Source organism: Cucurbita pepo, chromosome LG02 (assembly GCF_002806865.2).
Source record: "Cucurbita pepo subsp. pepo cultivar mu-cu-16 chromosome LG02, ASM280686v2, whole genome shotgun sequence".
NCBI lineage: Eukaryota > Viridiplantae > Streptophyta > Magnoliopsida > Cucurbitales > Cucurbitaceae > Cucurbita > Cucurbita pepo.
Window position 1 is genome coordinate 14,135,593 of NC_036639.1, and position 14,142 is coordinate 14,149,734.

General features: G+C 34.2%; 1 protein-coding gene across 2 annotated transcripts; it reads left to right on the forward strand.

The window, feature by feature from the left end:
• The first annotated feature begins 841 nt into the window (after positions 1-841).
• LOC111788900 (general transcription factor 3C polypeptide 3) lies at positions 842-13,939 on the forward strand. Of its 2 annotated transcripts, XM_023669472.1 has the most exons (20): positions 842-1,014; positions 1,118-1,201; positions 1,995-2,362; positions 2,449-2,551; positions 3,743-3,850; positions 3,992-4,173; positions 4,275-4,470; positions 6,225-6,482; positions 6,783-6,932; positions 7,495-7,573; positions 8,102-8,215; positions 8,332-8,498; positions 9,508-9,629; positions 10,279-10,402; positions 10,508-10,579; positions 10,747-10,873; positions 11,183-11,297; positions 12,306-12,496; positions 12,614-12,726; positions 13,444-13,939. In XM_023669472.1, the coding sequence occupies exons 3-20, from the start codon at positions 2,034-2,036 to the stop codon at positions 13,705-13,707; spliced, it is 2,814 nt and encodes a 937-aa protein (XP_023525240.1). In that variant the 5' UTR covers positions 842-1,014; positions 1,118-1,201; positions 1,995-2,033; the 3' UTR covers positions 13,708-13,939. The 2 variants fall into 2 exon arrangements, with proteins under 2 accessions (XP_023525240.1, XP_023525239.1); XM_023669471.1 differs by lacking the exon at positions 1,118-1,201.
• Positions 13,940-14,142: the final 203 nt, after the last annotated feature.

Consider the following 14,142-nt stretch of genomic DNA (forward strand, 5'->3'; position numbering starts at 1 on the left):
AACTATGATCGGAGAAGGGTTAGCCGCCAGCGGTAACGAAGGAGAGGAAGAAGACGAGTACTCGCAGTGGTAGTTTTTGTAAGTGGACTATAGCCGCCGGCACAGAGAGAAGTTCGTCAGATTATAGAACTCGCCAAGTACTCGCAGTCTCCGACCGGGAAGCCCACAACTCTTCTTCTTCTTCTTCTTCTTTTTAAGCAAATTTACAGAGAGATTTATATGTATTCTATTTTCACCGCTCATAAATATTAGAAATAGAAATACAAAGTTAACCAAAGATTTGTTTTTTTGAAAATAATTATTTAAAAATATGCTAGAATAAGGATATTAATAAAATAATGGTTAAATTAATAAAAATACTTTTTAACTTTATCCTTGATTTCTTAATTTTTTTTAAATATATATATATATATATATATATATATACCCACTTAAATTTAAGGTTCTTTTTATTAATTCTTTTAGATATCATTAATAAAACTTTTAAGATTATTTGAATTTTCAAAAGGTTCATTAACATTTTTTTTATACTTTTTAACTTTAAAAATATATTTTTAATTTTTTTTATAAAAATTTAAAAATACCTAATAATTTTGAATAAAATTTGTGTCAGTTAAATATATTTTTATTACTTGAATTAAGTAGTTAATGTATAAGTTATCTATTATTTATTATTATTTATCATAGTTTTAAATTTACAAGTGAAAATAGTTTAATCCGGAGAAATTCGAATTTTCATACTTGCTATTTTTATTTTATTTTAATTTATCACAAATTAATTTTTTGAAGAGACTTAATCTATTCAGGGTTAACAAATCTAAACTACATAAACACACCAAAAGAAAATAGATTAATAAACTCAATACTTAAGAAACCCTCCAAATTCACAAAGACCCTTCACCTTGGGCGCGTAATTCAAAGAAACTCTTTGCTCCCTTAAAATTTGGATTATTTTTTACGATTTCCTCAGTCGCTCCCTCCCTTCCGCCGCTGCCACTGCCGCCCTCCGCTCAGGTAATCTAACATTCAACATTCGTTTGGATAGAAAATCGGAATTTATTGTTCGGTATGTTCAATCTGAACGCGCACCTATTAAATTTCCTTGGGTTAATTTCAGAAATTCGAACCCGCCAGAGGCGGTTGGTCTCTCTTTTCGCGCCATAGTTCGCCATCTTTGATCGGCGGGCAATTGTCGGTTTAGGTGATTGGAGTTAAATTTTATTTCGGCTATGGTATTGCTCTAGAGAAGATAGAAGTCAAATTTTCCTTCTATGTTTAGTTAGTTCGTTTATCTTTCATAATCGGATTTGGATATTAAAAGCTCAGCAACTCTTTGAGTTTTATTCCACGTTAGTTAGGTAATTGAAATCATTATTTGGCGCCGTTGGGAGTTCATGTTTGAGCTATTCTTATACAAGGAATAGCTAATAGAAATCAAAATTTTCAACTAGATGCAAGTTGTTGGTTCCCTTCTCAGCTTAGCAATTCTGTAAGCTGTATTTGGCTTCAGGTATTGAAATCAAATTTTCTGTTTCTCTACTTTACGCCCGATTATTATTTGGCGGCACTGACAGAAAGGCGTAGGAATGTCAAGAGCTTGCTAGAAAATTTTGTGTTCATAGCTTACTTTTGATTTATTTGTTCATAAGCTTGGGGCGATTCATGGTTGTTTGTTCGTAGTAGGGATGTCCTTGATCATCTTCTACCTCAGTGGTTGTTGTTTTTATATATATATGGTTTGTGCCATTGGTTCTTAAAAAATTTTGGGGTTGGGAAAAATTTAACAACTCCAGGCACTGACTGCTAATGGTTTGGTGAAAAATTTTCCCATATTTTTTTCTTTGCGATTTGCTCATGAAGCTTGCCTTTGAAAATTTGAAGTGTTTCTTTTGCTGTTAGATGCATATTGCTATAAATTTAATTTAGTTTCTTAATGTTATTTAATCATTCATTCTGTATATGTTAATAAATTTGTTATTGTTTCTCTCTCTCAGACAATTTTCTTTCAAGAAGTTCAAGTATCGTGCATTTGAATGGAAGAAGAGGGGAATACAATTTCTGACAATGAAGAGGTTCCTGGTTGTGATGTGCGAGGAAAAAGAGTTGTAGAAACAGAAGTAGAGGATAGAGAGGAGGAGGAGGAGGAGGAGGAAGAGGAAGAAGACGAGGAAGAAGTAGAGGATGAAGGAGAAGATGATAATGAAGAAGAAGATGGTTACATTTTCAAATTCAAGGCCGGAGAAAATCCTTTTGATTTTGTTGAAGGGACAGATTTTAGCATCCAACCATATAAAAAATTTGAGCGTCTTGAATATGAAGCTCTTGCTGAGAAAAAGCGAAAGGCTCTTGCAAATGGTCAGAGGTAAATTTTATTGTATATTTTCTGTTCTCTCACCCCCTTTTTATATTCTTAATTTTCTCTCACTCTTTTTATATTCTTAAAAACAGCGAGAGGTCTGCAAAGAGAGGCAGGGTAGAAGATATTTCTGGTGCAAGCTTTGAGGAAATTATGGAAGCTATGAATTATGGATCTAGGAGGAAGCGAAGGCAGGTACTATCCATGCTAATGTTATTTTTATGACTATTCTGTTGCTATATCTGTATAATGGCTCAAACTTATTTCAAAACTTGCATGTTTATTACCGACTTAGTTTAGTTATGGATTGTGGAGGAGGTGCAAAACTCGTTTTATGGATATAACAAGGTAACACTTAAATAGAACTATTCTCTGGTATTATGTACGGGTGCTATTTGGTATACAAGATAAGTAATATGAAAAATGGAATTCTTTTGGAGGAAAGGATCAGAGTGTATGCCCCGTATCCTAAACTTCTAGGAATTCTACAACTTGTTTTAATAATTTGATGTTAAGTAAATGAGATTCAGTCCAGTTAATTTTTTCTTAGGGTCATTTAGAATGCATTATAGCTAATTGAATAATATAAATGCTCTTTTCAAGAATTAAAAAGGCGAAAAATATAGACATTCAAGTGATTAAAGTCATGTGTTAGAGATTTTTTTTTTAAGGATCACAGAAACAACTTGAGGGAGCTTCTACTTGAGTATTCAAGCGCAAATGACACAATAATTCCTTAAGCAAGGAACAATAGTCCAGTTGATCACATGAGAGCAGCTTGCCTTGGTGTCTCCGGCTCCACTTACTCCCTTAATAAGTCTCTCGTATTATTCTCAGTCTTACTGGCAAGAGTAGCAGGAACGTTAATTAGATACTTCTAAAAAGATCTGGTGTTGGACTGCACAAATTCTGATTGGATAAGAAGTCATTTTTCCTCCCATTAATAATCTTTTTTTTTTCCAATTTGGGCAATTTATTCATCATCCTTTTCACCACTAAATTTGGCGTAGATGACAAAGTTCTTTTTTTATTCATAATGATATGATTACAAAGAATGGTCAGGCTTTTATAGTCAACTGTAAATTTGGTTTTGTGCATATTATCCAGTGGAAGCTGTTAATATACTTTACCACTTGCATCAAAATTGTAAACACCAGGTTTTTTGGGTTGTCTCCTAGAGGCAAGCCCTAGGCAACCACTCCTGTAAAGATTGGTTAAAAGCCTCTACATATTGAATTAAGTAGAGGAAGCTTTGGGCTATTAAAAAAAGTCATATCTCATCCCCTTCCCTCTGGAATGTATTATATTGGGCCTTCTACCGATTTTTTTTTTCCTTTTGTTTTCTATAATCTTTTCTAAGATGCAAGCTTTTCTCTGTCCTTGTAGCCTAAAAAACGAGGTAGGCGGAAAGGATCAAAGAGAAAGCTTAATTGTGATGTTACAAAGTTGCTCGGTGATGCAACCTTATGTTATGCTCAAGGCCAGTATGAGAAGGTACAGAATCTTAAGACGATCTTCTTTCCTTTGATTAGTTCTGTTTAAGTCTTTACATCGCAATGCCTACAAAGAGTATAAGCAAAACAATATATATTTTTTGTATCACTGAATTTACTCTTTGAAGCATTATGCTTGCAGGCTATATCTGTATTGAGTCAAGTTGTTCTGCAAGCCCCAGATGTACCCGATTCGTACCATACACTTGGACTTGTTTATAATGCAATTGGGGATGATGTAAAAGCCATGGGATTCTACATGCTAGCTGCACATTTAATGCCAAAAGATTCATCTCTCTGGAAACTGCTATTTTCATGGTCAATGTGAGGTTCTCTCATGTGTTCCCATGAAGTCATCACTTTTAGTTTTAGTATAAAAAATCAAGAAATATGATTTACAGCTTGTATATATTTAACAAGTGCAGTGACCGAGGTGACATTGATCAAGCCAGCTACTGTCTTTCTAAAGCAATAAAAGCAGAGCCTGATGATATTAATTTATTATTTTACCGTGCATCACTCTACCTTGAGCGTGGAGATTGTCAGAAAGCAGCTGAAACATATGACCAAATTCACCAACTAAGTGTTGAAAATGTTGAAGCACTAATGACAGGAGCGAAGGTTTGATGTTTAATCTCCTTGCCATTGGGTTTGACTTCCTTAGTAGGCACTTAATATTCCTAGATTTATGATTGCTTTAATTTGTACACGTTTGTATCCTCGATCTAAGTGAAGCCTCTTAAACTGAAGGGTCCACCCTTTTTCATGCCCATTTTAACAATCTAACAGCCGAAGATTTATCAGTTTTCTTACTTCTGGAATCATGGATGAGAACCATGGGTGGTTTTGAAGTTGTTCTTCAAAATTTTTGAATTTGTTAATTGTGAACACACTTATATTGAAATTCTTCCAAACAAATGTGGTTTCCTTCCTGTTGTAGTTGAAATAATTGATCCCAATTTTGGAGTTTCTGGTGTCTTTATTTAAGCAATTGATGAAGATATGATTAATCCTCCCATGGATTGTTTGTTTGAGCAAGGAGAAATTATTTTGAGCCACTACTTGGATTTCCCTGATATTGATCACATCAGTAAAATTCTTGGAGATGAACAACCACTTAGAGGAAGATGAAAATATTTCCTTTTCCAGTTTTTTCTTCAATTCAACCTATTGAAGACTTTGTTGAGGAAATTAATGATGGAAGACATGCACACAACTTTCACCAAACTTATTCTGGTTCTCAAGAAGCACTTCTCTCTCCTTTAGTTAATACCAACTCTCCCGAGAATTCCTTCCTCCATTTGGTTTTTTGTCCTTTGATTTTTTGTGCTCTCCGGGTGGTTTGGCGGTATCCCCTTAAAAGTTTTGTTAGCCTTTAGTGTGGTTTTCTGTTCGGTATCCCCTTGAAAGTTTTGTTAGCCATTAGTGTGGTTTTCTGTGGGCTGTTGATTTTCGTGTGGTCTCTCAGTTTCTTTCACGCCCTAGTGGTTTGGCTTTATTATTATTTTTTTGTTGTTGTTGTTCTGGTGGTTTGGTGGTGTTCGCAGGCTCTTGTTCTTTCGCCTGTTTGGTGTTTATCATCTATTTTTGGTGTTTTCTTTATTTACTTGTTGGTCTTCTTGGGTTTTTCTCCTCAAGTTTTTATCTTCTTTTGGGTTGCTTGTTCTGTTCGGGTTGATTATCTTATTTCTCTCTTGTGGAGTTTGTATCCTTGAGCATTAGTCTCTTTTCATTTATTCAATGAACAATTTTTGTTTCTTGTAAAAACAATTATAAACGTATTACCTGTTTTGTGCATCAGCCAATCAAATTTCTTTTAACTATTTTCTCTTCTCCGGTTAGATTGTATTTAGTTAATTTTCTCTTCTCAAGTTGGATTTTCCAAGCCTTATGAGTTACGAATATATATCTATAAAAAACATTGGAATGAAGACTTTGCAGTTCCAATCTCCTCATTAACCACAATCCAACTTGATTGGGTTTATGTCCATTCAATTAATTAATTTATCCATGTCATTGAATCCATGGTTTGCATTTAATTATTTTAATGAAACACATTTCCATGCAGTTTTGATGTTAAATTCCTACTAGTTAAATTTTACATCTTACAAGTTTTGAAATAATGAAGCTTATTCCTGTTGGAGCTTATAAATGTCTGAGGATCTTTTTTATTGTCGTCTATTTTATTATAATATATGTTGCTTGTGTTATGGTTTTTTTGTTCCCTGGTACGAGAGTTTGATTGAACTTAATTGTCTTTAATTTCTGAGCTTCAATTATCCTTGATGAGGAATTGTATCTGATTCCGAGTCAGCTAACTATGTTTAGATTTGTTTAAATTTGCGACTCAAGTCTGTCTTGCTTTACCTTGCTAGCTGTACCAACAATGCGGTCATCTTGAACGTGCAATTTGCATTCTTGAGAACTACATCAAAGGACATCCAGTTGAAGCTGATTTAGATGTAGTTGATCTTCTAGCTTCTTTATACATGGGAAGTAAAGAATTCAGCAAAGCTCTTGAGTGCATTGAGCATGCAGATAGTGTGTACTGTGCAGATAATGAGCTACCTTTAAACTTGACTGCTAAAGCAGGAATATGCCACATCCATCTTGGAAATTTTGAGAAGGCAGAGGTCAGTATGTTCTTCAAAGCATAACTACCACTAAGTAAATACTGCTATATTTACATATCCATAGTGTGCCAACTAAGTATGATAATCCGTTCATTTGAAGTTAAAGCCATCGTTTTCTGAATTTAGTTTTACTCCTTTATTTTATGTTGTTGATAGGGCTGACTCTTCCGGAAATCCTCTTAACGCACTGTTTAGAAGTATAACGACAATAAATTCTTCATTATAAGATGTTTTCGTGTATGTTTGCTTTCTGTCTTGAGTTTGAAAATATTAAACTTACCAGTTTATATTTACCACTAGTGCCTCTTTGCTAATTTGAGACGAGAAGCTGGCGATGAAGGCTCAAATTTGATGATTGAAGTTGCAGACTCATTACTGAGTCTTAAGCACTATAACTTGGCATTGAAGTATTATCTGATGTCAGAAGAAGTAAATGCTGGAGGGAACGTGGTAAGCGCTTATGATTTTCATTTTTCCTTTTAAGTGAGGTGTTGGGAGGGTGGGGTGACGTGACAATTGTTAGATGGCATTTTACATAATTCTATTAGATATTCTGGTGAGTTTTTGGTTGCTATATCCACCCAGCATAGACGTCATAGGTTATGTGATAAGAAATTCTCAAACCTACTGTTGATCTTATATGCATGCTGCATTTTCTTCAATCAAAATTTCGTACGCATTTCTCCATGTTTCTACATTACATTTCGTACAACTGAATATTTAAGTTCTATCTTCAATATACAGCTAGTGGTTCTTGTTTCCTTCTCTTGGTTTTGATGTATTTTGAACGATAAGATTGAGGATTCAACCTCCATTGTTCTGCTGTGTAGTGGTCTTAGATCTTTTTAAATGTATTGCCTGATTCAATTAATTTTATCTAGTTACATTTTTTAATCTTCAAAAGATTATTATATCAAGACTTTTTTTCTTATTTATTTGAACAGCACTCCTTGAGTTTTTTTTTTTTTTTTTGTAATTAACCCTGATTAACAACACCTCACTTTTATATCAGGGAATTCTATACCTAAAAATTGCCCAATGTTACTCATCAACTAATGAAAGAGCAGAGGCAATTGTTTTCTTTTATAAAGGTGAGGCAAATTTCCTGAATGATTTGATTATTGCCATCTGGAGCCTTTTTGTAGTCGAGCATGATCTCATGATTGATTTCAAATTGATCTCTCTTTGTAATTTTCTTTTATAAATGCAGTTCATGTTTACTTATAAAGAGGATGATATATTTACAAATGTCTCAGAGAATTCATTTTTCTTTTTCTTTTTTCTTTTGAAACAAAAAATAAACTTGTCAAAAGTTACCATTAAAGTCTAGAATTGAACCAAATAAAACATGAAGTTATATCTCAAAAAACTTTTAATCAAACCTTACAAAACCGCCTAATTTGTGTTAATAACGCTCGAGTTGTAAATGCAAAACCTCCCATCAACCGAAACCCAGGAAGAGGCATAAAACTTTGCTAAATCGGCTTCTCCCACCGATCTTTTGCCTTTCTGTTAAAATTCTGTTATTCCTTTCCATTTAAACACTCAACATTGAAGTGGTACCAAATCTTGAGTGAGTTTTTAATAATATTATAGAGCTATCAAATATTCTTTTGCAGTGCTTCAACATCTTGAAGATAACATTAATGCTCGATTAACTTTGGCTTCCCTCCTCCTCGAGGAAGCTAGAGAAGAAGAAGCCATTTCATTACTATCTCCTCCGAAAGATTCAAGTATGTGTTCATTAAATCACTATCTTGTTCTTTATCACTTGCAAGTTAAAAGATGGAGCTAGCAGGTGTTTCACTTTGCTTATTAAACATTTTTTGGTACTTCTGAATCTATGCAGACTCAACTAGCTCATCTTCCAGCAAATGCAAACCTTGGTGGCTCAATGAGAGAGTAAAACTGAAGCTTTGCCACATATTCAGAACTAAAGGAATGCTTGAGAACTTCGTTGACGCAATCTTTCCTTTGGTCCGTGAGTCCTTGTATATTGAGACTCTTCATGAAAAGGTAATAAAATTTATGTGGCCGAAAACCTCTTTCTTTACCGTGGTCTCTTACTCTTACCTAGTTATAACGATATTTTAGTCTACATAAAGACTAATTTGAAGATTGCTCATTTTCCCATATTCATTCTCATGCCTGCTTGGATCTCTAGACTCTAGGTCCTTTCTCATGTCTTAAGGACAAGTTTTCTAAAATAATTATTGCCATCCATCTCTCACAAATTCTAGATTGGGCAAATCATGAGTTGTATAATATAAAAGGAAATGAAACTATCTATTAAAATATATGTCCAAGAAGAGGCAAACGCAATTACCCTGCATGTTGAAAAAATTATCTGCAACATGGACACTTGGCTTTGGAAATTAATTATTGGCTCCAAACTTTTAAGGTAACAGTTAGACAGACAATATAAGAGGCCTCTAGCTCAAAAAAAAAATTGATTAAAAGAAGAAGCGGAACATTGGGTAAAGAACTCCGTTGAGAATGAAAGAAGAACATAGGCATGTTATAGGGGAAAAGAGTTGTTCATGTGGGGTGGAACGATTGAACTTTATTGGCTATCCCTTGGCATATCCATGTAAGATTTTCTTATCGAAAGAAATGTGATATATGAATTTGTATTTAATTCACCAAGGCTAAACATTTAAACGTCCTTTTCCTTACTTTTTGGTCAGATTATCTATTATGTTGCAAGTCCTATTGCCTTGTTTTCGATGCTCTTGAAAAGTAAATAATAAATTAGAAAAGCAACTAACAGCTAAGGCCACATATTTTACGGGTCCTTTTTCCTCCCGTAACAAGTTTCATTACCGTTTTATGTTTCTTGGATATACCCACTTCAATGCGCAATTTTCTTTATGTAGTATAATATGTTAATATTTAAGACTATTTTTTAAGAATTCAAAATCACTGTATCCATCACAAAATCTGTAGATTCTGTCTCTCAAATTTCTTCTATTTCCAATTCTAAATTCCATGTCCTTTCTTTAATGATAACTTGTTTGGGTTTTAGATTAAAGTGAACAAGAAGAAGCTTCCAAAGAGGGTTTTGCTTGAAAGAGTCAAAGTACTAGATGGACGTAAAACCGGTGGCCTATTTCGTGGATTCAGACCTGTAGCTCCTAAATCAGATTTGTAAGTAATCAAGGTCTTGACAATATGTTGTAAGAATATCATTTTTAACATAATTTTCATACTTTCCTTAATAAGTCTGATTTATTAGCATGTCTCTTGAATTGGAATATGAAAGCCTTTAGTGACATAACTTTGATTCTTTGGACATTAGAATAATTTAATTTTCCAAGTCACTTGACATTCTTGATGAGAATGTTGGAATGTAGTAATATTACTAGTCTGGTTTGTACCGTCAAGTTCTTCACGTGTTGGTTAAAAATAGGGGTTGATGTTGATCGTTGACTTAAAATTTTATTTCAAATTCCCTTGTGGTCATCAGTTCTAGACTTCTAGTTCCTGCCGTTTGTCCAGTTTGCGAAGAAAATGATCATATTTGGTGCAATGTTAAAATGGTTTCTAGTCTTATTTTGTATCTGACACCTACAATTACACATCCGAAATACTTCATTAGTTCTTAACATATCAAGTAATGAGCCTCAAAATTTTCTCAATGTTTGGTCACTAAAAAAACTCCTATGTATGGCTTCTGAAGCAACAATCATTTTAAGGTTTGAGTTTCCCATAACCTTGCTGCTTATTTTCTTTTTATAAATCCTGGTTTTTTGCTTTGAGCGGGAATTTGAAACCTCTTATCTGTGTGCTAAATTAGATCAAAGGCGTCGAGAGCAAAGAAATTGCTTCAAAAGAGGGAAAGAATCAAGGAAGAGAAGAAGGCTCAAGCTCTGGCTGCTGGAGTCAATCTGAACTATGATGATTTCGATGATGAGCCAATGGTAAATTTTTTGGTTGTTTGCTCATTTTTATTGCAATACGAACTCTGGATATGCTAGCAAAAATTCAACCATGAATGCTTTTATTTTCATCTGTGATGTTTCTAGCTACGGGTGCCCCGAGAATCTCCCCTGCCTAATCTTCTGAAGGATGAAGAATATCATAATCTTATTGTTGATGTTAGTACCTCCTACGCTTATCTCAATCTTTGTACTTTTTCCTTTGTTTATTATTCCATTATGCCAAATGAACATACTGATGTACCCATCCTTATGCAGTTCCATTTGTTTCATTACCTAACTTCCATTTGATCATCCATTTAATTCCCTCTTTGTGATTTGTATAGTTGTGCAAGGCTTTGGCTTCCTTGGGAAGATGTTCTGAAGCTTTAGAGATCATAAGTCTAACTTTAAAGTTGGCTTTTAACTCGTTGTCCATAGAAAGGAAGGAGGAACTCCAGTTACTCGGAGCTCGTAAGTATTTTTACAAGTTGTTTCACTTGTTACATTTATTTTGCCTATTTTCAACAATGGTGCTAGATTAGTGGCTTGCTTCAAAAGGAAATGGTCGCCTAAATTCTCTTGGCCGAAGGCTCTCATCATATCCCATGAATTTCATATTTTACTGTATTAAAATGGCCTATTGAGGGCATAGTGAAGGAATGGCCATTTATTACAATGTAATTGAAATTTTTTTTAATATGGAAACCTGCAATTGTTTGATTTTCTGAACTTTTGAGCTATTTATCCGCTTCTTTATTAGAATTAACTTTATGTTTACAGAACTAGCATTCAGCTCAACTGATACCAAGCATGGATTCAACTTTGCAAAGCACGTTGTGAAGCAGTACCCTTATAGCAATTCTGCTTGGAATTGTTATTATAAAGTATCTTCAAGGTATTTGAGCCTTCGATATTTTATTTGGTTTGAAACAAATCTATTTGCATTTGTTGTCCTAAAAAATATTTCTGTATTTGAGACGCCTTTTATTCCACGGACAATATAAAAATGGAAGGTAGATAAGAGGGCACTCCTCCTGAACACAGAGGATACCTTTTATCCCCTCAATGAAAGCTGGTTTCTCATGATGGAAAAGGGAAGAAAAAGAACAATATTGATAAAAACACTAGAGAATTTCTCTCTTATCAAAAAAAATAAAAACACTAGAGAATTTTGAAAAGTAAAACCACACGTTGATATGCTTGTGAACTTGCACAGAAGAGATCTGCAAGCTGCAGCCTATTTGCAAGCAATGAAAAGATGGTTCATGGATTCTTAGTTGCACACGCAGTTCAGATATACTTGGGGAAGAAGAATAGTCTGGGTTTCTACTTGGGATTTTATCTCGAGTATTAATACTCAGGTAGCAACAGACCACGCAAAAATTTCAGCCTTTTTTTGGGACCTTGATGTTTGAAATCTAATTTGTTACGGAAGACACAAAGAGCGGCCAATTTACCCATGAAAACTCCCGAGGAGTCTCTAGTCCCCATGCAGTCCTCATTTTGGTTTGAGGCAGTATTTTACAGTTGTTTACAAGAGTCAGCCAGTCCAGTTCTTGCAAATTTCACCTACACCAAAGTCTGTCAAAGTTGCTTTAACTCTAGTACTTTAAACAATTTTTTTCCTTTTCTTAGAATATTATATTACTAAGCGAGAATGCAAACCTTTAACTGTAAGGAAGGTAAAGATCCTTTAACTATTGCGTTTTACTAAGATCCGTGGAACCACTTTTTCTGATAGTGAGAGGTGTGGCATACAAGTTTGGAGAAAATACGATATACTTCTATTTACTCCACATATTTTCTTTCTAATAAATTAGTACTTGCATAGGAGCATTATGTTTGCTTTTTGTTTTTTTTAATCAATAAATTACAACTCACCTGAGGCTTTCCTGTATTCTAGAATGACAAACCGGGATTCAAGGCATTGCAAACTTCTGAATAGCATGCAAACCAAGTACAAAGATTGTGCACCACCCTATATCATTGCAGGGCATCAATTTACCGCCATTAGCCATCATCAAGATGCGGCAAGGAAATATCTTGAAGCTTATAAACTGTTGCCGGATAGTCCCCTAATTAACTTGTGTGTTGGTATGTTCTTCATGTCTCTTGTATATTTAGATGACATTAATTTACTCTTAATTTGGTATACGCAGTGTTTCATGTTTTCTACGATTTTCTTCCTTGGCCCTAAAATGTCCCTTTCAGGAACGGCCTTGATCAACTTGACACTTGGATTTCGTCTTCAAAATAAGCATCAGTGTGTTGCACAAGGCTTGGCATTCCTCTACAAAAATTTGAAGCTTTGTGATAACAGCCAGGTATGATATTGTTATTTTGTGATTGCACATTCGTAAAAAAAAAAAAAAAAAAAAAAAAAAAAAAAAAAAAAAAAAAANCCCAAGAAATTGGCATTGTTTTCCATTTAAGCTATGGTTGCGATGATACGTGGTTAAAAAGTTTGACAAGGATAAAGCTAACCAGGAAAATGAATTTGTTTGTCATTTGAGCTACGAGCTACGATTATTGACGAGTTATGGTCAAAAAAGTTGTGTCGCAAAAAAGACATGTTTTTCATTTTCTAAGGCCCGGTATGCGAACCATCATGTTTTTCATTTTCTGTTCTTGAAAATTGAACTTATTAATAGTATTCCCACCTCTGTGCTTTAAAATCTAAGAAGAAAACTTGTTTTTGTTTTTGGAACTTGGCTAAAAATTTACACGTGTATCCAGAAATTGAGGGTAAATAAAACTAAAAATGGAATGTTTATCAAATAGAAGTAGTTTTGAGCTTTTAATTTGTATTTTCTCCTGAAAGCGAGCTAGAGGTTGCAGTGGTGCTTTCCAGTTACTGGTTAAGCCATGATGGATACCTACTTAAGGTTTAGGGTGAGATGGTTATCCTATGAAAACAATGAGGTGCATGCAAGTTGGTCCAAACACGTGAATGTTAAAAAGAAAAACTAACATATTGATGGAGAACCAGATTTTCTCACTGTTCTTGTGGCCATTGTGTTTGCCCTATTAATTATCTGTAGGAAGCCTTGTACAACATAGCTCGAGCATATCATCACATTGGACTCGTGACACTGGCAGTCACGTATTACGAAAAGGTGCTTGCAACTTACCAGAAGGATTGTCCCATCCCAGAACTTTTTGGAGAGAATCAAGACGGTAAGCATCAGACATCAGTCTACTGTGATCTACGTAGAGAAGCGGCTTACAATCTGCATCTCATATATAAAGAGAGCGGAGCTTTAGATCTTGCTAGGCAAGTCCTAAAAGATAATTGCACATTTTAAGTAGGAAGCAGATTTTTTTTTTTTTTTTTTCGAGGTAGCAGCTGTGTTCTAACATCTAACTAGCAATAGATTTATCTTTATTTTGACAACATTGTATATATAGGTTAAGGATATATTATTTTATGACCGAGTTTATAAGGATTCAGTTGATTATGTATGTATCTATCAAACTTAGAAGATAAATTAGTGATTCAGTCGATTTTATATGGCAAGAATATGTAATTTAGCTGAAGCTACTAGTATTTCCCTTTGTACATTGATTTTTTTTTCTTTTGTACGTCGAACACACAACTTTTCTTGTTTATTATACTCATGAAAAACTAGAAAGAGGTGGAAACAAGATTTCATTTTCTATTTTTTTTATTTTGAGTGACTACTCTCCTATCTTGACTCTGTTTTTTTCTCTCAATTTTTGTTCGANTGTATTTGCCTTGT